This window comes from Schistocerca americana, chromosome 6, assembly GCF_021461395.2.
Source record: "Schistocerca americana isolate TAMUIC-IGC-003095 chromosome 6, iqSchAmer2.1, whole genome shotgun sequence".
In the NCBI taxonomy this organism is placed as follows: domain Eukaryota; kingdom Metazoa; phylum Arthropoda; class Insecta; order Orthoptera; family Acrididae; genus Schistocerca; species Schistocerca americana.
In genome coordinates this window covers 9,822,049-9,845,674 of record NC_060124.1, presented here as the reverse complement: position 1 = coordinate 9,845,674, position 23,626 = coordinate 9,822,049, and the positions used below count along the sequence as shown (strand labels likewise).

At 42.6% G+C, this 23,626-nt stretch overlaps 1 protein-coding gene across 9 annotated transcripts in view; it reads left to right on the top strand.

Moving 5' to 3' along the window:
* The window catches only part of LOC124619295 (ral GTPase-activating protein subunit beta), a 370,359-nt gene that overhangs the window by 19,756 nt on the left and 326,977 nt on the right, over positions 1-23,626 (top strand). For 5 of the 9 annotated variants that reach the window (XM_047145574.1, XM_047145573.1, XM_047145571.1 and 2 more), the window contains exons 2-4: positions 5,516-5,737; positions 12,709-12,910; positions 13,583-13,609. In XM_047145574.1, coding sequence (XP_047001530.1) covers positions 5,516-5,737; positions 12,709-12,910; positions 13,583-13,609 — 451 coding nt within the window. The remainder of the gene's footprint in view (positions 1-5,515; positions 5,738-12,708; positions 12,911-13,582; positions 13,610-23,626) is intronic. The other 4 variants (XM_047145577.1, XM_047145575.1, XM_047145576.1 and 1 more) reach the window with 1 other exon arrangement.

Sequence of the window (23,626 nt, the reverse complement as noted above, 5' to 3'; positions counted from 1 at the left end):
TGATAATCAGAATGTGTTTTTGATTATTAAATGGAAGGAGGGTAGCTTTGAGAGGGTTTCTCCCTTTTACATCCACAAGGATCTTGAGGGAATTGCAGGAACACTTAAATCTGTGAAGCGACTGCGCAATGGGACTCTCTTAGTTGACATCTAGTTCCTGTCAAGTCGCTTCTCTTCGGAAAGCAGCCTGTCTCGATGAGTACGCTATCGAGACCGAGCTCCACTCCACTCTGAACTACAGTAAGGGTGTTGTGACATGTAGGGACTTGGTGGATATCCCCACAGACGAGTTAAAATCTGAATGGGCTGATGAAGGTATTGTTGACGTGCAGCGTATTATGAAACGAGTCGATGGGGACCTAGTCAAATCCGACTCGTTTATTCTCACGTTCAGTTGCCCACGCCTCCCAGAGCATGTTAAAGCGGGGTTCTTACGTTTGCCAGTAAGGCCATATTTCCCCAACCCAATGCGCTGCTTTAAATGTCAGCGCTTTGGGCATACTACGTGGGGGTGCAATGGGATAGCCACTTGTGGTAAATGTGGTCAGCCTGCCCATGAAGGAGCTGATTGTTCATCGCCTGTGAAGTGCGTGAATTGCTCTGGGAGTCACCCTGTCTGGAGCCGGGTCTGCCCCATCTATCTCGACGAACGGAAGATACAGGAGATTAAAACATCTAAGCGCATCCCCTATGGTGAGGCCAAGAAGCTCTTTAAGGCCATGCAACCTCCTGTATTTTTGCTACATCTTTCGCTTCCGCTCTGAAAAAATCACTGTTGCTATGCAAACGGAGGTTGCTAGTGTTAGCACTAATACCTGCGTTTGCCAGTGCACTTGTGCTGCTGCGGTTGTTTTGCAACCTGCGGCTCTCCCCGCAACGTCGGACAAGGCTGTGGTTGCTGACATTGGGGTACTTCCTCCCTCTCCCCATATGGGGCCTTCTGCCCAGGCGAGTAATGCTCCACCTGTTGACAAGGCTCTGCATTCTAAGCCCCGCAAGACAAAGACGCCGAAGCTGAAGGTTTTGCCACCTGAGGAGACCAGTCAGGGTCAGCCCAATGACGAGGCCATCGTACTGTCTGACATCTCCCTCGGGTTGTCATCGGAGCTGATGGACATTGACGTCGACCGGGGGCGATCTTCTCGCCCCAGGAATAAATCTCCAGCTAGTACGGGCTCTCCTCCCAACCACAGAGGCAGGGTGAGAGTTCAGCCCCCTGATCACTGGCTCCCATATTACAGTGGAACCTGAATGGGTGCAGGACGCATGTGGCCGAATTACAACTCCTTGTACGAGAGTGCCCTTTGTGCTTATGTCTCCAAGAGACACATTTTCGGGCCTTCTTTACGGGGCTATACCGTCTATCGGAAAGATGATCTGACGGGGGAAAGGGCAAAGGGTGGTGTTGCGATTTTTGTCCGTGACATGCACCCCTCATCTGAGCTCCCTCTCGTTACAGACTTGCAAGCAGTTGCAGTTGACCTTCTTGTGGGTCAGAGGCTCACAGTCTGTTCACTTTACTTACCACCTCACAATGCGATAGACTCTGAGGCTCTCGCAGACCTTATCAGCCAACTCCCCCGCCCATTTCTTCTTCTGGGGGACTTCAATTCTCATAATGTCTTATGGGGCTCTTCGACTACTTGCCCCAGGGGTCGCATTCTGGAAAGCCTCATGATGTCTGAAGAACTGTGCATCCTCAACTCTGGTGCTCCCACTCATTTCTGTACTGCTTCTGGGTCGTCATCAGCTATTGACCTTTCCTTTTGCTCTCCAGCACTCGCGGATTCTGCTCTGTGGGAGGTTGCTGCTGACCTCCATTCTAGTGACCACTTCCCCCTTTGGATTCGGCTCCTGGATGAGGCTATGGCGTTACCAGTGCCGCCCCGGTGGCACCTCTGCCGAGCTGACTGGACACTTTTCAGCCAACTTGCTGTTTTGGAACACCGTGCCAGCGTCCACGAATGGGTAGACCATGTTACAGCCGTGATCTCCCATGCTGCTGAATTGTCAATCCCACGGTCATCCGGTCATCCCAAGAGGCGCCCTGTCCCTTGGTGGACCACTGAGTGCCGCTCAGCTACCCGAGCCCGCCGTGCAGCTGTGCGCCGCTTCAAGTGCCGTCCCTCAGCTGACAATCTTGCGGCCTTTCGGGTGGCAAGGGCCAAAGCGCGGCGCGTGATTAAAGAGAGCAAATGACGGTCATGGCAATCGTTCCTGAACTCCATCTCCCGCTCCACTAATTCTACAAAAGTATGGGAAGCTATCAGGAGGATTTCCGGGAAACTCGGCCAGCTACCTGTCACGGCATTGCTGCATCAGGGAAGTCTTCTCACAGCGCCGAGAGACATTGCCAAGACACTGGCCATGCATTTTGCGGCATCTGCTGCCACTATTAACTGTGATCCAGATTTCTGCCGCTACCGCAGTGCCATCGAGAGGGGTCACTTGGACTTCCGGTCTCCAAATTCTGAGCCCTACAACTGCCCCTTCACAATGTGGGAATTGGATTCGGCGCTGTCTGTTGCTCATGATGCTGCGCCTGGTCATGATCAAATCCGATACAGCATGCTGCAGCACTTGTTACTCTACCTTCCAAGGAAGTTCTCCTGAATTGTTTTAATATGATATGGTTATCCGGCACGTACCCTGACTCGTGGCGGGAGGCGATTTTGATTCCCCTCCTCAAACCGGGGAAGGACTGAACGCATCCCAGTAGTTATCGGAGTATTGCTTTGACGAGCTGTGTCGGGAAGACGTTGGTACGCATGGTCAACCGTCACCTGGTTTGGCTGCTCGAGACCAGGCAGCTCCTTAGCCCCTCTCAGTGTGGCTTTCGGAGATGTCGTTCAACTATAGACAACTTGACCTTGCTTGAGGCGGCCATCCAACAGGCCTTCCTGCGTAACCAGCATTGTCTAGGTGTATTCTTTGACATTGATAAGGCGTATGACACTACTTGGCGCCGCCATATCCTCAATCAACTCCATGAGTGGGGCTTTCGTGGCCGTCTCCCCATCTTCATTCGGTCCTTTCTTTCCCACCGCCTCTTTCGCTATAGGGTTGGTTATGTGCTATCTGATTTGTATGTGCAGGAGAATGGTGTTCCTCAGCGAAGCGTTTTTAGTGTCACCCTCCTTGCCGTCGCCATTAACAGTATCACGTCCACTATCCCGAGTCCTGCCCAATGCTCCTTGTTTGTGGACGATTTTGCTGTTTTCTGTTCTTCCTACAGTCTTGTCACTGCTAGTCGGCAGTTGCAGCTTACGATACAGCGATTAGAGGCATGGACTGCGAAGACGGGTTTTACCTTTTCTGCAGACAAATGTGTGTGTGTTCATTTTAATCGTTCTCGACGTCTTTGTACCTCCCCTGAATTGTGTCTGAGGGACACCATTCTTCCTTTTAGCGACACTGTGAGGTTCCTGGGCCTCACTTTTGATTCCAAGTTGTCGTGGTTGCCTCACCTTAAAGACCTCAAGGTGCGGGCCCTGAAGGCACTGAATATTTTGAAGTGTCTGAGCCATCAGTCCTGGGGAGCAGATCGGGCGCGTCTGCTGCAGTTTTATAGGGCTTTCGTCCGATCGCGTCTTGACTATGGATGCACTGTGTATGGGTCAGCGAGGCCTTCGTATCTGAAGATTCTTGACGCAGTACACCATGAGGGTATCAGGCTGGCTACTGGTGCCTTCCGTACCAGTCCCATCCCAGCCTGTGTGCTGAGGCAGGGGAACCGCCGCTCGCCATCCGGCGGAAACTCCTCATGGTGCGATGGGTGTGTCAATTCCTTGCCTGTCCTACCTCCCCTGCGTACCCTACCGTTGCCCGACCGCCTATGGAACGTCTCTTTTCCAGTCGTCCCAGGGCAACGAGACCATTTGGGATTCGTGCCAAGCATTTGCTTGAATCCCTTGGTGTGGAGCGTGTGGCCCCTCAATGACAAGGTTTTACTCGCCTGCCTCCCTGGTTGCTCCAGAGGCCCAGCGTCCTTTTAGACTTGTCGGAGTACCGGAGGAGCTGCACTCCTGCGTTTGTTTTTACCTCCTTATTTTATGATATTTTAAACCAGCATCCCGACCATGTACCAGTATTTACGGATGGCTCTAAACAGGGGGACTCTGTTGGTTGTGCTGTTGTTTTCCCTGATCGACTCGTCAAGTTACAGCTTCCTGCGGCATTTACCATCTTTGATGCCAAATTGTTTGCGATCTTGCAGGCATTGGAGCAGATGAGATGTGTTCCCAGTCGTAAGTTCCTCATCTGTTCTGACTCCCTGAGTGCCCTTCAGACCATGCAACACTTGTACCCAGCGGATACGGTCGTCCAGAACATCCATGATGCCCTACTGCACCTGCAGCGGCAGGGGAAGGAGGTTTCCTTCTGCTGGGTGCCGGGGCACGTGGGTATTAGGGGGAAACGAACTGGCGGATGTGGCTGCCAAAGATGCATGTTCCCTCCCTCACGTTGTTGAATGTGCCGTCCCCCTCCATGCTGTTACCTCCCTCCTGCGTTTTCGCGTTATGCGTCAGTGGGAAGAGGAATGGCTGGCAGTCGGTGAAAAAAAACTGCGTCTGGTCAAGGCCACCACGTGGCCATGGCGTACGTCCTACCAGTCATGCAGGCGGGATGAGGTTCTCCTCACTCGCCTCCGCATCGGGCACAGTCCCTTCACACATGGTTTTTTACTCCGGCGGGAGGATCCCCCAATCTGCAGTGCTTGTGGCGTCCAGATTACTGTCCGCCACATTTTACTTGACTGTCTTTTATTCTCTGACCAGAGGGCAGTGGTTTCTTTGCCACCGGATTTGCCCTCTATTTTGAAAGACGATGCAACGTCTGTGGTTAAGGTTTTACGGTTTTGTGTCCTGTCCAATTTGTTGCCTCGGATTTTAGGGAGAGGGTTTTAATGTGCTGCTGGATGACTGGCTCACCCAGATTTTAGGTAAGAGGTCCGCCAGTCACGAATACCTCCTTGTTTCCCTTTGGTTCCTGTCCTCCCTTCCTTGTGTTTCCATTCCTTTTTTAGTGCACTCCTTCTCCTCTTGTTTTGCCTCTGTATGTGAGGATTTGGAACTGCGTCAGGTCTGTGTCTTTTAGCTGTTCCCCTTGTTCGCTGTTTGTCTTAGTCCCTTCACTGCATGTGTTCCTGTTTTTATGCGTTTGGGCGCTGATGACCCCGCTGTTTGGCGCCCGTAAACCTCAAACACACACAACACACACGACTAATATTGGGACAAGGTACCCTACACTAAGCACCATGCAGTGGCTTGCAGAATATGTTTGTACATGTAGATGTACAGCCAACCAGTCAATACCACAATGATTTTGGATGAAGACATTAGGATGAATGGCTTAGAAGATAATTGGTGACGTCTACTTTTTCTCTCCAAGCCCCACAGTATTCCCTTACACTTATCTGTTCCCATAGGTGGCAAATACTGTGACATTAATTTTACAGTGCCACAGTAAATGGAAAAATTGTGTGACAAAAAGTTTGCCGTTGTTTGTTTTTCAGGACACAGAGGGTGGTGGAATGTATTCAGAGTGGGCTTCTCTGACATCTCTTGTTCAGCATGGAAATGAAGAAAGCCAAAGTGTTCTGGCCAAGTTTCCCATGTCTGCAGGCAAAGATGTTGCTGTTGCAGTTGTCAAACAGCTTGCATCAAATCTTGGCCTCACTCAAGCTGCAGAGCCAAGCCCACTTACAACTGACAAAGAGGTTATGTGGTGTATGGAGGTAAGTTTTCATGAGATACAAAACTTGTGTTGTAGCTATTTTTTGAAAGTGAGACATTTTAATTTGGAGCTTCAATTGATAATTTACCAGGTCATTCTGAAAGACACATTTCAAAATTCATCCAGCAAAATATATGTCCTACACGTCTTCTCACATGCAAATAGGTGCACATCTGTAGAATGAACTGTATAGGATCTTGTGATCTGACTGGAAAAATGTGCAGTCCTACTGCCCACTTAATGTTAGAGATCGAAACGTGTAAAATTCTAGGGGCAAAAAGTTGAATGAAGTAGATCTGGTACACAGTTTTGGATCATATGTGAGATTAAACATTCTAACTCTCCTCAGGGAAAAAGAGGCCTCTTATTGAATGATAAGCTAGATTTAAAATCTGTCACTTCTATGGACGATTTGAGTTTTCTGCGTATGGATAGATACAGCATACAGTAGCGTACAGAGGAGTATTTGTTAGATGTGAACTGCTTCATGCATGTTTTAAAGAAATTGTACATAATGGTTTTGCTCCAAGAAGAAATTGAAAATTAGCCACAGATATTTTCATTGTAATATCAGTTGAACATAACAGTTTATGCTAAGTGTTGGTCTGGATGCTAACTGCTTTGTCATTAATCCCATTTATTGACCTAGCCTTCATTTTGTACCACATGATGTGTCAGTGCTGACATATTTTCAATTCGTTTCTGTTTCGTTGATGTTTTTAACATAAAAGTAATGACTACATAGCTTTGCTTGTGCACTACTTGTTTAAATTATATCACTGAGAGTCATATATATACCAAAAGTCATAATTTCTAATTCTCCTCACTGGTTCAGATCAATAAAACTTTATTCATTTATACATTCATTGTATTTCAGAAGTCGCATCATGAAGGAGAGCCTTCAGAGATGTGGAAACAATCAATCTTTGCATTAACAGGCAGAAGCAGCCACTGCAAGCTAATTGTGTACAATATACTAACAACTAATTATGACTAGCCTGTCTGGCTAGCCGCTTGGTCTAATGCGCTGCTTCCCGAGCAGGAAGGTGTGCCAGTCCCTGGCACTATTCTGCCTGGTGGATTAGTGTCAAGGTCCAGTGTGCTGGCCAGCCTGTGGATGGTTTTTAAGGCGGTTTTCCATCTGCTTTGGTGAATGCGGACTGGTTCCCCTTATTCCATCTCACTTACCCTGTGTTGGCAATTGTTGCACAAACACTGTCTCCATGTATGCATAATTACTCCACCACGCAAACATTTGGGGTTACACTTGTCTGGTATTAGACATTCCCGAGGGGATCCACTGGGGGCCGAACTGCACAATAACCCTGGGTTTGGTGTGGGGCGGCAGTGGGGTGGGTTGACCTGCTGTGACCTGTGTGGACTGCTGCAGCCTGTTGTAGGGTTGTGAACCACTGAGCACTGAGGGCTACGGCAGGACAAAGCCTCACCATCGTTTCTAGGTCTCCAGTTTAATACACAATACACAGTTATGACTAATGCTAAGGTCCTTGGACTGATAATAATGTAAATTACCTCTAAGTTACTTTGCATGAATTTGTATGGTGGTAGAAAAAAAAACAGCTTTTTGAAGGGGGGGGGGGGGGGGGGGGGGAACCCTCTGCTGCTCCTCTTAAACGATCTATCTGATGTTTTTATCTAATATGTTAAACAAAGCATTTATATGACCTTACACAGAATCCTACCAACAGTCTATATGCTTCCAAAGCTAAAACCCGTTTTATACAAACACTAGTATGGAGTGCAATTTACATTTCTGAGTGCTGATATTCTGAAAACTTATAGAAGAAATGTGTACTAAGGTACTCTTCTACTATGCCCTTGAGTAACTGGGGATTTTCAATCCTCTGCTTGATGTCGTCTGGCAGCCAGTTGTAGCATCCTGCACCACCCAAAATATAAAATTCCATTCGGAAGCATCAATAGTCATGTTTTGTTGCCATGGAAATCATTTTTGCTTTTGCTATTGTGATTGTGAATTCCACAGTTCACCCTAAATTCACAAATGCAGTTAGGCAGCAGATGTATTGCCACCGAAGCACAAGACTCCATAGGTCTACATCCACATCTACGTACTCCACAAGCCACCATTATGTGCATGGCAGAGGGTACGTTGTACCAATACTAGTTGTTTCCTTTCCTGTTCCATTCGCAAATAGAACAAAGGAAAAGCAGCTGTTTATATACCTCAGTATGAACCCTAATTTCTCTTATCTTATGTTTGTGGCCCTTATTTGAAATGTGTGTTGGCAGCAGTACAATTGTTCTGGAGACAGGTTCAAATGCTGGTTCTCTAAATTATCTCAATAGCATTCCTGAAAAAAAGCGTTACCTCCCACCAGGGATTTGCATTTCAGTTCCTGAAGCATCTTTGGAATACGTGTGTATTGACTGAACCTACCACTAGCCAATCTAGCACCCTGCCTCTGAATTCCTTCAATGTATTCCTGTAATCTGGCCTGGTGTGGTACTCAAGGGTGGGTTACACTAATGTGTTCTATATGCAGTCTCCTTTACAAATGAACCACGCTGTTCTAAAACTCTCTCAATAAACCGAAGTCAACCACTCACCTTTCGCACTGCAATCCGTAAATGATCATGCCATTTCCTATTGCTTTGAAACATTGCAATGAGAAATTTAGCTGTCACCTGCATTAACTTACATTTTTCTACATTTAAAGGTAGCTTCCATTCGCAACTAGATATTTTGTCTAAGTCACCTAGTATCCTCCCACAGTCACTTGATGACGACACCTTCTGCACACCACATCAGCAAACAGCCATAAATTGCTGCTCACCCTGTCAGTCATATCCCTCATGTATATAGAAAGTAATAGCTGCCTTATTGCACTTTCCTGAGGCACACCTGATGAAAGCCCTGTCTCTGATAAACACTTGCCATCAAGGGAAATGTACTGGGCTGTATTATTTAAGAAGTCAATGAACGACTTACATATCTGGGAACCAGTTCTGTATGCTTGTACCTTCATAAATAATCTGCAGTGGGGTGCCATGTCAAATTATTTTAGAAAATCTAGGAATATGGAATCTGCCTGTTGCCCTTCATCTGTAGTTCCCAGGATATCATTGAGAAAAGGACCAGCTGAATTTTGCCTGAGTGATACTTTTTAAAACCATGCTGATTTTTGGACATAAGCCTTTCCATCTCAAGAAACTTTATTATATAATGGGCATTCAAATGAAACCCAGTCACTAGTGTAAAGTAACGGGAACGATTTTATTAACTCAAAAGTGTAGTTATACACAGTACACATACTCAGAAATAGTTACCAAAACTGTTGGCACATTTATCCCATTGCAGCACTAGTCGGTCGATTCCATCCTTGAAGAAGCTACTAGGCTGCTGTTGGATCCATGCCTGGACTCAGTCACACACTTTGTTGTTTGCTGCGAATTGCTGTCCGTGAATAGCTTGTTTTAGAGCACCTAACACATGAAAGTCACACGGCGAAAGGTTGGGACTGTATGGTGGATGTTCGAGCACTTCCCACCGAAACTGCTGCAATGTTGTCTTCACTGCATTGGCTGTGGGCGGGCATTATTATGCAGGAGGATAACACCATTGGACAACATGCTTCAGCATTTTGACTTGATGGCTCATCTAAGGTAAAGTGGCTTGATATGGCTGGGCATTGATGGTGGTTCCCCATTCCAGGAACTCGACAAGCAGTGGGCCCTTGTGGTCAGAAAGGGAGGACATCATGACCTTACCAGAACTGGTGTGCATGGCCTTTGATTTCTTGGGAGGTGGTGAAGTTGCATGTTTCCACTTCTTGCTCTGACGCTTGCTTCCCGGTTCAAAATGGTGACAGCATGTTTCATCACGTGTAACAATATGTGACAGAAAGCCATATTCCTCGTCACAATATTGTTGCAGATGACTCAAAGATAGCACCATTCGAGTATTGCACTGTTTGGCAGTCAGTTGGTGGGGAACCACCCACTGCTCACAGATTTTCCAAAAGTTCAAGTGTTGATGAATTATGGTGTGGGTGGTGCCCACGCTAATACCCAGTAACTGATGAATCTCGTCCACAGTGATTGTGCAGTTGTCCAAGACTAAAGCATTCACTTCCACAACTATTTCCGGTATGATGACACGATGAGCCCATCCAGGACGAGCATTGTCTTCCAGTGACACGTGCACCCCTCAGTGAAAGCGTTTGCGCTAGTCCACAACACTCGAACAGCTCAGACTGTACTCACTGTACAAAGCCTTCATCAGCCAACACATTTCACAGCCTTCAACTTCCTGTACCACCAAAAATTGAATCCCTCCTCATTGTTCCTGCTTACTTGCCTGCATGTTCTTTAGTGGACAATAACTTGTGTGACCACCTTCTCTTCAGCGTGAAACCACACTGGCACTATGCAACATCAAACGGTGCGTACGCATCAGTCTCTCTACCAATAGATGGTGCCACCATACCCGCAGTTAGCTATTTACCACCTTACATGTAAGGCAAAGCTGGATGCACTGTCGAGGTTTCATTTGAATGAACCTCACAATTGAACTGAGAATATGTTCAAGAATTCTGCAGCATACAATGTTAAGGATATTGGTTTGTAATTTAGCAGGTCAATTCTTTTATGCTTCCTATGTACGAGAGTCCATGGATAAGCTTCTGCAAGATGTTTTGTTATAAACTTCACACGTTATTTCTACTGTTCACTTCTATAGGATAAATATTTCTGTGACCTTAGCTGTATTTTCCCAGTGTATTATGCCACAGGACAAAATTGCGTGAAAGAATGCAAAATATGGTAGCAATCTTGTTTTTAGGTCAATACAATGAAACAGATTTCTATCTGCAAAACAGGAGGAACTGAGCTCTTTGGTTAACTTATCCATGCACTGGCATCACCTCAGTTTATTACCCTTCTGGATGCCCAGGAACTTTACAAATGGAATCTCATCCAGTCTGTGTAGTTCTGGTACCTGTTAAGTCATTTTTGTTGGGAATTATATGTATGAGTATTTGACTAAACATTGTGGTTTTATAAAGCTCTACGTGTCTATGGGTCATCATCCGTATGGATCACAAACAGGACCAAGCACCAATCACTCCAAGATACCATGTTTAATGTCTACCCTCTCGCCCCCCCCCCCCCCCCTCCACCACCATCACCCCCCAAATTTTGTCGTATTCTGGTGGTATCATTTGTTAATTTGACTCTCTATCTTTTGTTGTTAAGACGTCCATGGAAGGGAAATGCCTTAAATACTGTACCATGTTATTTTGCCTTGTGGAATTTTATGAGCTACACAATATGGCACTTGAAATCTTTTTAGCAGTTCATAGAGACCCTAAGTAAGGCTCATACATATTTTTCAAATGTATCTGTATCCACTGCCATTCAGTTTCAGTAAGATAAAACAGCTTTGTGTATCATGTGAGAATGATGTGGATAAAGACTTTGGTGTGAGTAAATCACATTATATTAGTCTCAGTCATTTCTTCCTACATGTACTGTTGCCTTTGATGCAACACTCCAAGGTACAAGTGCCCCTAGTTTGAGTGTCTCTCCACTGACTTTTTACTAATCTTAAAATAACAGTATATTTACCTGTATGGAGAATCAATTGCCAGTTATTGTGTTGATTTTCTATAGAGCTTTTCAGTTTACTGTTGGTAGTGCCCCTCTTTATGTAGATGTAGTACACAGTTATCAAAAAGTTTCCAATCTTTAGTTCACACTCCTGTTTATAAAGAAAAATCTGATTCTATTTTATCGCCCTCTAGAGTTGATAACAGTCTATCACAGTTTTTTTAAACGTATTAATCCTGTTGATGAGAAAAAAAATATTACTATTATTTTTTTTTAAAATAAAAAATTCATATTGATGATCACAGACAGTATCACATTATAAAGATGGTCCCCCAAATAATCCGATTGTCTGTTTGTTGTTGTAGAAGTTTATTTCATTTCTTATGTTATAACTACATTGTTGCGCAGTCTTTTGGAATAAAATTTAACGTACATGTTCTTGTTTTGAAAGTTACTTCCATAAAAGTTGCATTATAAAGATTTCATTATATGAGTCTTGAAATCTGATAGTAAAATGTACACTTAAATGTTTGTATTAAGCTGTCCACCTGGGTTAAACAGCCTGATCTCCAAAATATATGTGTGTTGTCATAAGTATTTTGCTATACAGGGTGTTACAAAAAGGTACGGCCAAACTTTCAGGAAACATTCCTCACACACAAATAAAGAAAAGATGTTATGTGGACATGTGTCCGGAAACGCTTACTTTCCATGTTAGAGCTCATTTTATTACTTCTCTTCAAATCATATTAATCATGGAATGGAAACACACAGCAACAGAACGTACCAGCGTGACTTCAAACACTTTGTTACAGAAAATGTTCAAAATGTCCTCCGTTAGTGAGGATACATGCATCCACCCTCTGTCGCATGGAATCCCTGATGCGCTGATGCAGCCCTGGAGAATGTTTCTTGAAAGTTTGGCCGTACCTTTTGTAACAACCCGTATAATTTCTTCTGTACAAGAACACAATTCACAATATAAAACAAACTAGTGTGTAGTATATCTTTGGTTCTGGATCATTGTATTTATTGTGCACTACACAGTACAGGGCAGAAAGTTAACTGTACCACAACTGGTGATTCAGTTTTGTGCCATTGGCAAAACGAGCCAGGGAAAAGTTGTTGTGTATATCCATACACCTTCTAACCTTTGCTATCTCATCCATCTGATGTTGGCACAAAATATGCAGTGTATGCAGTAAGATATTCTTACATTTGACATTAAATATTGATTCTCTATGCTGACTTGGTATTTGCACTTTTAGAATGGTATTGAATTGTTGTTAGAACAAGAGTAAATTATAGTTGGTGTTTACTGAGTCTGCAACATATCTGAACTGACTCTTTTTGTGTTTAACATTAGCACTGCATCTATTTCAGGTCATTTGCTTTGGAATGAGTTTGCCACTTAGTGAACATGACACTATAAGGGATTGTGTAAGTGTGTACTGTGAGTGGCTGTCAGCCTTGCTTCCAGTTCCAAAAGTGTGTGTTCCGAAGCCTGTTTGTGAGGATCCCAATCTGTATGCTCGTAAAATGATAACACACTTTCATAATTTATTCATTCCACGAAAAGGGGAAGGTATGTTTGAGTTTTTTCTGCGTGTTTTTCAGACCTGTGTAAAAAAAATTGTATTACTGTTATTGCTGATGTAAGCAACTCTATGATGCAAACTGTGATTTAATGCAGTTTCTTTCAAAACTTTTTTGTAGTACTGATGTTCTATATACTTTGGTAATTTTAAATGTTTCTAAGTAGGTGTTTTTCTGCAATGTGTGATGAATCTACAGGAATAATTAAGATTTGTGCTACAGATGAATCATTTCCTTGATTGTGTTAGAGAAAAAAAGATGAACTGAAATTTCATGGGTGGCTTTGAATTCACACATTTCTGGTGATAAGCAAGAAATAAGATAGTAAGTAGGTATTAAAGCTCATTCTTAGGATACTCAATGAGAAATCTTCACATTTTTCACAGATGCGCCCCCCCCCTCCAAGCTCTCTCTCTCTCTCTCTCTCTCTCTCTCTCTCTCTCTCTCTCTCTCTCTCTGTGTGTGTGTGTGTGTGTGTGTGTGTGTGTGTGTGTGTGTGTTTGCGCGTCAGTCACTATCAGAAATTATTTTTTATTTATCTACACAGAACTATAATAATGACATATTATATGCAATAAGTTGGGATATGCAAAAAAAATATACGCTCCTATTCTAATAGACTTCTACAAGTGCTAATTTTTTAATTTGTTTATTTTTCAAGTCTGGCCATTTCCATATTTGGATATAAGTAAGTATAAGGATAGAATTGTTGCATATGTTCTGTCATAATTTTTTTCTGTAGTTAATATTTGTTGATATGTAATTAATCTTTGAGTCTTTTATATCTCTTACCTGCCTGAGGATATATCCACATAAAATTATTTTTACATGCTGACTAGAATAAACCAGAACCCCTAGTGGTGACATCAGATATAACATCCATCCATATATGACGATTTGTTTTCTCTAGGTTCCCCCCTCCTTTCCTTAAAGTCGTGAGTTATTTATTTCGATAAACTAAATGCCATCCTCCATCTGATTGTACCTTTTACTAATATTTTCCTTTCTGTGTAATTGCTGTGCTAAACGTCCTGTAAAATCTGTTTTGCGTATTCTACTTGCACTGTGATCTATGATATTTGAATTCTCCCCCTCCCCCCTAATCCTAATGCTCCTCCCAGTGTCAAGTGAAGTATCCCAGAATGCAGTAGCAGATTGAGAGAGTTCATTCAATATGCATGTTACTAATAAATTACACATCTGTTCTATAGTAGTCATCGAACTTCCAACTAGATGAAATCATAAATCTTGTTTTTATATCGTCTACTAAGTCAGTATTCTGATAACTTTAGGTTATAATAGCACTTTATTATACAGTGACTATACATCAGAGAAGAGATTAGTCATTAGCATGTGGCTTTATGTTAAACTGACATCCAGTTCAGACCCTAACGTTCAACCAACTAAATAAAATGTTATCACCAAAAGATTCAACACATGTTGACATTTTTGCGATATATCATGTTCAGGTTGTTAATATTCCTTGGATCTGTGTATGGTGCAGCAGTCTTTGCTGCACTTGTGATGACCTCAGCTGTAGTGCTACAGTTGTTGTTACATGAATCCCATAAGGAGTACCTCACTCAAATAAATGGAACAACCAAGACAGAATTCGAAACACTTGAGCGTGATGTTCATTAGATTGAAAGGAGATGGTGAAGCAAAGGCAAAAAAGAAAATATTTACTGACTTAATAGACCTCAAGAAAGATAGATTGAAAACAAAAAGAGTATCATGACCACAAACAAATCCTTGGTTGCAGAGACTGAGACAGACACCCAAGGCTGCCAAAATCATATCAAACATAAAATTAGTGTAGGTTCTTAATTGCATGGCTTCACAAAGGAGATGTCCAAGTATCATAATGTACAATGTGCTGCCCTTTCTTTCCAAGACTGAGTGAATGGCTGCATTATTCAAGCAGAATTTCATGAACAAGATGAACAAAGAAGACATGACCGAAGAAGTCAGATATTGCTTCAGGACAGGATGGTGCAATAACGAAGCTCTCCATCGTGTGAATGATATCACTCCTCAGTTAAGAAACAATCTGCTCAACATAAAAAGATCATACAATGGTTTTTGAGCTATTCCATTCAAAGAAACACTGGTATTTTCCATGTTTCAGTTGACAGATTTTTGGAACACTTTGCAGCACCTTGCAAAGAAAGAGTGATAGGATGTGCAGATTGTGGTGAGTACAGTTACCAGAAGAAAAACTGTCCAAATTTAAATCAGCCACCAAAATGTATTCCATATGCAGCCAGAGAGGAAACGTGTTCAAATCTGGGAAAAGAATGCCTGACTTACAAAACGCCTTTGTATAGATAAATGAGTGAACCGGTTATGTCCAGTGAGGAATGTACAGAAACTGTAGGGCGGAAAGTAAACACAGCTGACCAACAAAGATAGACTGAAAAGCTGGGTAACGTTTGAAGGAAAAAGAAATCACTCTACACATGGCTGTGATACTGGAGGAAGACCTTTGCATGGATAAAAATGTTAAGACAGCATCTAACTCCTACTGCAATACAAATGCAGTAGAAAGTCATGAATTTGACTCCAGCATGTACTCTGCAAAATAGCTTCATCAAATTGAGTGTGATTGAGCAAAACACAGGATTCAAGTTTTGAAGACAGCAACAAGAAAAGTGTATGATAGACACCCGCCACAAGATGCTGTAATCGTTAATAGAAAGAGCATAACACATGAAAGAGCATGTGTTCACAGGTTATTACACAATACAGAAGACAGCCTAAGTTCTCCCTTGAACATGGACACAAGGAAAACGGTGAATCAGAACAAAGCCTTGACATAAATAATATTGGATAAAATGAATTTTATATGACGGCTTGAGGGTATGTTTTATAAGGTGTGGAGTGTGGTAAGTGTGAGATAGATCCTGCTGAATTGTACAGATAATTTGAGGACTACATGATGTTAACCAAACTTGAATAAATGAAACACTTGCTTGTTGCCTTCAAGTATTGTCAGATTGGTGCATCTCAAAAGGAGGACAATTGTATTCTCAGTACCAGTGACATTTGACATTTATTTATAAGGGGCGTTCAAAAAGAAACAAGCTGGAGGCATAATTACAGAAACCAGTACCTGTATGTTAGATGTATTGATGCTGGCTGTTGTGACACTTGTTTCACTGTGACACAAGGTGATGAATGGCTGTCTCATAAAATTCCCGAGGCTGTAATGTTAACCATTTCCACATGTAGAACTGGGCATCATCGTCCAAGGTGAAGGTTATGCTGATGTTCTTCTTTGACCAAGATGATCCCCTTCTGATTCACTTCCTGCAGCATGTGACAACAGTAAATGCCCAGTGTTACTCACCAACCTTGACCACCCTTCGCCAAGCAATCAAATCAAAACGAATAGATAATTTCACCAGTGGGGTCATTCTGCTCCACGACAATGCAAAGCGTCATACGGCCAACACAGTCATGGAACTACTGCAGATATTCAAATGGTAGGTTCTCGGCCATCCTCCATACAGCCCGGGCCTCTCTCCCTGTGATAACGCCATGTTTGGTCCCCTTAAAAATGCTCCGACGATGAAACGATTCACCTCAGATGATGACATCCAGCTGTATGTGCAGAACTGGTTAACATCGCAGCCCTGTTAATTTTATGAGACAGCCATTCACCGACTTGTGTCACAGTGGGACAAGTGTCTCAATAGCCCGGGTCAATAATTCTAACATACAGGTACTGGGTTTTGTAATTATACCTCCGGCTCATTTCTTTTTGAATGCCCCTTATATTAGGCAACCATGATGGAGAGGAAGTTGGTGAAGGTGGCACAAATAAATTCTGTATGAAGCAGAGTTGCCGAATGATACAGTGCAAACTACTATTATCTTCTTTGATTCCTTTTTGTTATAACTATTGTAAATATGTATCAGCAAGATCCAATTTTGAAATGTATTTTCCACCTGAAAATATTGACAGTAATTCTTCAGCTATTGGTACCGGTCATGTTTCTATTGTTGACTGAGAATTTATAGCTACCTTAAAGTGTCCACAGAGCCTTAAAGTTCCATTGAGTTATTTAATGAGCCGAAAACCCGGCAGTGCCTGGGTATTCAGTTTGCCAATTTTGTGTAACAAACAAAATGTTCTATATACTCCTGCAGTAAAATCAATATGAGATTATCTTGGGCAGTTTCTGTATACCCGATACAACTGCTTTGCATGTCTACCACACAATTTTGTACATGTCTCTTTGGCAACACCTCATCATAGCTCTGTAGATGGCTTTTGATTACCCCTTACAGGCATTTACATTTCACAGCTGTCAAAAGCACTGCAGGTGTCAAGGATTTCCTGAAGTTAACTCAATTGTAGGAATGTCTTAGTAGTAAAGGGCAAATGATGCAGCACTTTTCATGCATCTCAGTGTTTATGACATCATATCTCATGAACAGTGTGTTGTACAATGATATGTTTCTGTAGGTACATTGAGCTAAATGTGGATGCTGTTTGATAAATATGTTGTGAATAGAAGTAGTAGCAAAGAAGCAATAAATTCAAACATCATTCACAATGTGGCAGTTTTTCACTCATCTCGGTGTTTATGATGGCATATCTACTGAACTATTATAGTTACATGGTTTTTTACCCTCACAGTAATTATTGCCTGACTGCAAGGGATTTGTGTAACAAGTTTGGTTGAAATCAGTACAGTGGTTTAGGAGGAGATGTAGAACAAACGTACATGCACAGATACACACATAGATTTTTATAATACATTTGAATTACGAATGAAGGAACATGTTGTTGTTGTTGTTGTTGTTGTTGTTGTTGTGGTCTTCAGTCCAGAGACTGGTTTGTTGCAGCTCTCCATGCTACTCTATCCTGTGCAAGCTTCTTCATCTCCCAGTACCTACTGCAACCTACATCCTTCTGAATCTGTTTAGTGTATTCATCTCCTGGTCTCCCTCTGCGATTTTTACCCTCCACGCTGCCCTCCAATACTAAATTGGTGATCCTTTGATGCCTCAGAATACCGGTATTCCCTACCAACCAATCCGTTATTCCAGTCAAGTTGTGCCACAAATTTCCCTTCTCTCCAATTCTATTCAATACCACCTCATTAGTTATGTGATCTACCCATGTAATCTTCAGCATTCTTCAGTAGCACCACATTTCAAAAGCTTCTATTCTCTTGTCTATACTATTTATCGTCCATGTTTCACTTCCATACATGGCTACACTCCATGCAAATACTTGGGAAACGACTGCCTGACACTTAAATCTATACTCGATGTAAACAAATTTCTCCTCTTCACAAATGCTTTCCTTGCCATTGCCAGTCTACATTTTATATCCTCTCTATTTCAACCATCATCAGTTATTTTGCTCCGCAAATAGCAATACTCATTTACTTCTTTAAGCGTCTCATTTCCTAATCTAATTCCCGCAGCATCACCCGATTTAATTTGACTACATTCCATTATTCTCGTTTTGCCGTGGTTGATGTTCATCTTATATCCTCTTTTCCAGACCATGACCATTCCGTTCAGCCGCTCTTCCAAGTCCTTTGCTGTCTCTGAGAATTACAATGTCATTGGCGAACCTCAAAATTTTTATTTCTTTTCCATGGATTTCAATTCCTACTCCAAAAGTTTCTTTGGTTTCCTTTACTGCTTACTCAATATACAGATTGAATTACATTGGGAGAGGCTACAACCCTCTCTCACTCCTTACCCAACCACTGCTTCCCTTTCATGTCGCTCGACTCTTATAACTGCCATCTGGTTTTTGTACAAATTGTAAATAGCCTTTCGCTCCCTGTATTTTACCCCTGCCACCTTCAGAATTTGAAAGAGAGTATTCCAGTCAACATTGTCAAAAGCTTTCTCTGAGTCTACAAATGCTAGAAATGTAGGTTTGCCTTTCCTTAATCTATTTTCTAAGATAAGTCGTAGGGTCAGTATTTCCTCACGTGTTCCAACATTTCTAAGGAATTCAAACTGATCTTCCCCGAGGTCGGCTTCTACCAGTTTTTCTATTCATCTGTAAAGAATTCGTGTTAGTATTTTGCAGCAGTGGCTTATTAAACTGGTAGTTCGGTAATTTTCACATCTGTCAACACTTGCTTTCTTTGGGATTGGAATTATTATATTCTTCTTGAAGTCTGAGGGTATTTCACCTGTCTCATACATCTTGCTCACCAGATGGTCGAGTTTTCTCAGGATTGGCTCTCCCAAGGCTGTCAGTAGTTCTAATGGAATGTTGTCTACTCCCGGGGCCTTGTTTTGACTTAGGTCTTTCAGTGCTCTGTCAAACTCTTCATACAGTATCATATCTCCCATTTCATCTTCATCTACATTCTCTTCCATTTCTATAATATTGTCCTTAAGAACATCGCTCTTGTATAGACCCTCTATATACTCCTTCCACCTTTCTGCTTTCCCTTCTTTGCTTAGAACTGTTTTTCCATCTGAGCTCTTGATATTCATGCAAGTGGTTCTCTTTTCTCCAAAGGTCTCTTTAATTTTCCTGTGGGCAGTATCTATCTGATTTTCCTAGCCATTCAGTGTGTTTTCCTGTGCTTCAGATGATTTCCTGGATGTTTGATTTATATACTGATGTTGTTGAAACAATGTTACTGTTCCTTTTATTTGAACAAGAAATCTGGTTACGAGTTTTGTGTAAATAGAGTTCAGATCAGAACACACCGTCTGGCTGGTGGTGGTTATGCAAAGAATCATCACTGTGAAATACTGCTAATCCGTTAAATAAGTCAGAGTCTTTGATGAGCCTGCAAAGCACGCTTAGCAGACAATGAGAATGGCAGTGTCAGAAGGAGCAAGAGACCACTTCATGGTACCTGTGGAGTTGCAGTGGAGCCAAGGCAGCTGCTGCTGGTGCAGCTGCTGCTGGTGCAGCTGCTGCTGGTGCAGCTGCTGTGGTGGCAATGAAGGAGTCGTGGAGGATCACCCCATGGTCTCTTTGGGGTGATGGTAACAAATATGTAATCCTGCAGTGGCTACTGCTGCTGAGGTGGTGGTGGTGGTGGTGGTGGTGGTGGTGGTGGTGGTGATTGACGGGTGAAAAGGAGGTTGCGGATGATGCCTCTGGAGCTCTCACTGTAGGTTGTAGGGGGGTGGTTGGCCTGGTTGAAGGCCAGTGCCACAATTGTTTTGATGGTGATCATTCTGCCAGTGGAATCTGTCAGCATTCACATTGTAAGGATGCCTGCCCTGGGCACCTGTGATTGTTATGGTGGGGGAGGGGCCGGGGGGGCCTCCATGTGCTATCCAAATTTCCCATCCTGTATTTGGACTTCTCTGTGGACGCTTTTTTGATACAGTGGATGCTGCTGGTGTTGTGCAAGGGGCAAATGGAGGACATTTCCACTGGATTGTATTTCCTCAAAACATGGTTAGTGCTTCTTTCCTAGAAGAAGACTGAATCACCACCTTTACCTTTTCTTTGAAGGAGCAGTCCATCTGCTGTGCCTCTTTCTCTGATTGAGGACATGAAGGAGCAGTGAAGAGATGCTGAACTGCCATGTTGAGTGTAATACTCTACAAAGGGAACAGATTCAAACTGGGGGTCATTATCTATCACCATGGCCCATTGGAGGCCGTCAGACATGAAAACCTGTATGAGTGCCTTAATTGTCTCTTTGTGTTGTATTGGAGTATGTACTGAAAGTGTAGGAAACTTTGTATAAGTGTCTATCATGGTTGTCACATTGAGTTGAGAAAAGGACCTGTGAAGTCTATATGAACTCAGTCTCAAGGAACAGCAGGCTGAAGCCAGGATGAAAAAACTTCTGGAAGAGATACCTGCCGGGGTCACAGTCAGGACATGAGTGACTGAATACCTCAATGTTTTTGTTTATTACTGGCCCATAACCATAATGGTGGGCTAAGATCTTCATTTGTGTGATGCCCCAGTGGCTGTTGTCAAGCAGGACGAGAACCAGAGCGTATACTGAGGGTGGTATCAGCACCCAGAGGCATTCTTTCTCCTTAGTGAGTCAGAGGATCCTGTCCTTTGCTGACAGCCGATGTTACAAAGAAAAGTAGCATTGTAATGTTGGGTCCTAGCTCAGAGGGAGGTGCTCCATCCAGCCTGACTTCCCACACTTAGAAAAGTGATGGATAATGCTGTCTTAACATAGTTATGTTGCAGTTGCGAGTATTGTGACTAGACTGAGTGAATGTGGAAGCACATGACCTCTTGTTGGTAAAATTCTGCGTCAATACTAACTGGTAGCGGGGAAAATGCATCTGCATTTGTGTGCTGGCATATTGGTTAGTATGCAATGTAGGACTAATGTGAAGGAAAACAAAGTAGCCAGGAGCCCACCCCTGTCAGCATTGTGCCCTGTTGTCAGGCAATGATGATAGAGAGCCAGATAAAGCAAGCAAAGCCTTGTGACTGCTCACTAGCTAAAATTTCAGATAATAGAGGTATGTGTGAAATTTGCACATTGCGTAAATGATGACATGGTTCTCTTTCTCGATCTGGACATAGTTGTGTTAGGCCTTATTCAATGTTTTGAAGGTGAAAGGTATTGGATGTTTTAATACGTGGCTTCCTGATGTGAAAAGACAGTGTCGATACTGTGCTGTGAAGCATTTGTGGCAAGGATCAAAAGTTTTCAAGGGAGTAGAGAACTAAACAAGGTGTCTTTTGTAGGGCACACTCAAGAGTGTGGAACACGTTGTCTTATTTGGGCAACCATACAAACTCAGTCCAATGCTTGTGGAGAGCATTAATGGGTTGTGGAATCTGCAACATGTTCACTTATAAATTTCCTTTGCTCACGAAAGTTTGTAGTTGTTTTGAGTTCCAGTGTGGTCACTGTAGTGTCCTTTGTGCAATTTTTATGGACAGTGCATGTGCAATGAATATAAAAATAGTGTATGACATAAAATATACAAGACTTAAAAGGCATTTGTGAAGAACTGTAATAGTAATATTCATGAAGACCTGTAATGTAAATACTCTGGTGCGAAAAGGACTTTATCACTGATGATTAATATCGTAGTGAAAAATATATTGAAATCAAATATTTGTATCTTTGTGTAATTATATATACGATGGAGAGAACAAATCCTTTTATTCTGCTTCTTTTGTTCGTTAGAGCTTGTGGGCAGTGCTTAATGCTTTCAGATGCTCGTGTTGTTTTCTCTCCTAGACGATGTTAAGGTGTATATGTAAAGTATTCTTAAATTATATGTATAAAAACTAGCTCGTGTTACTATTTCAAGGTAATATAAGCACCTCATCTCAATGTTTCATTTGCAGAGAAAGATTAATTAGTATTTTTTAGCTGCTACGACGCCCAAAAGCCTTTATTGATGATGGGCAACAATTGGACGCCATTATGCGGTAGATTCAAATATTGAGTTATTTTGCAGATGTCATTCATAGCAGTGGCTACTAAATCATTTTTAATCATTATTTACTTTGAGTTTGAGGATTTCAGTAATTTGCATTTACAAGGGTTCAGATATTTTCAGTGATATCAGTTAAGGAAGATCAGTGAACTCTAGCCTGGACTTCATTTCGTGAAATTATTAACTTGTTGGGAGCCTGGCACTCATCAAAAATAAAATCAAGCCTTTATTTGGCCCCCTACAAAGTATTCAGCTTATATTGGCCCCGCCTACGTAATGAAAATAATTAATGTTAAAGTCTAATCTTATGTAGTTTAAAGTAAGGGACCAAAATAAATGGCACCCAGCCCAATGCTTACGGAGAGCATTAATGGGTTGTGCAATCTGCACCATGTTCACTATAAATTTCCTTTGCTCATGAAAGTTTGTAGTTGTTTTAAGTTCCATTGTGGGCGCACATCTTCAGTGGCCTTTATATGGTGCTTGGTCAGTAGCATCCCATTTCTGTGTATAATGAAACCCAAGAACTTGATTTGCTGTTGGAAAAAAAAAAAAACTTTTTTTGAGATTACACTTTAGGCTGGTGTTCTGTAAGGCAAAAAAATGAATGTAAGTTTTCAAGCTACTCACAGTAGTTAGGTTACATGATGATTATATTCCTGAGATATTACAACACTATGAAGTCGCATAAATGAGGTGTTCTAAGTTCTTTGGAAAATGACAGGCACAAGAGAAATGTCATAAAGAAGCCATTGATATTGGTCAAGTTTTAATGGTATGCTCAAAACAAGACTGGAGTGTGGGTGCAAAGGTAGTTGCAAGTAAGTCTCTACAGATCTCTCTCTTAATCCCAACTGGCAGGGTCTGCTGTTATGGTTAACCGGATGTGGCGTGTTAATTTGAAGGGGTGACCGGATGCCCTTCCTGTCACCACCCCATACCCCCCGCCACCCCGTACCCCCCGGGACGGAATAAATCTACCCCAACTCTGTGCATCTAGTGTAATCCATGGAATAGTGCGAACGTGTTTCAAATGCCTGCGAGTCGTGTAACTGAGGTGGAACATGGGGACCAGCCCGGTATTCACCTAGCGGGATATGGAAAACTGCCTAAAAACCACATCCAGGCTGGCTGACACACCGGCCCTCGTTGTTAGTCTGCTGGGTGGATTCGATCCGGGGCCAGCGTGCCTACTCGAGTCCAGGAACCAGCGCGTTAGCGCTCGCAGCTACCCTGACAGGTCTAAGTCTCTGACAGATCGAATTTAGAAAAATATTCTCCATATTTAAGTTTTGAAAAAAAAAAGTCTTGGAAATGTAGAATTGAA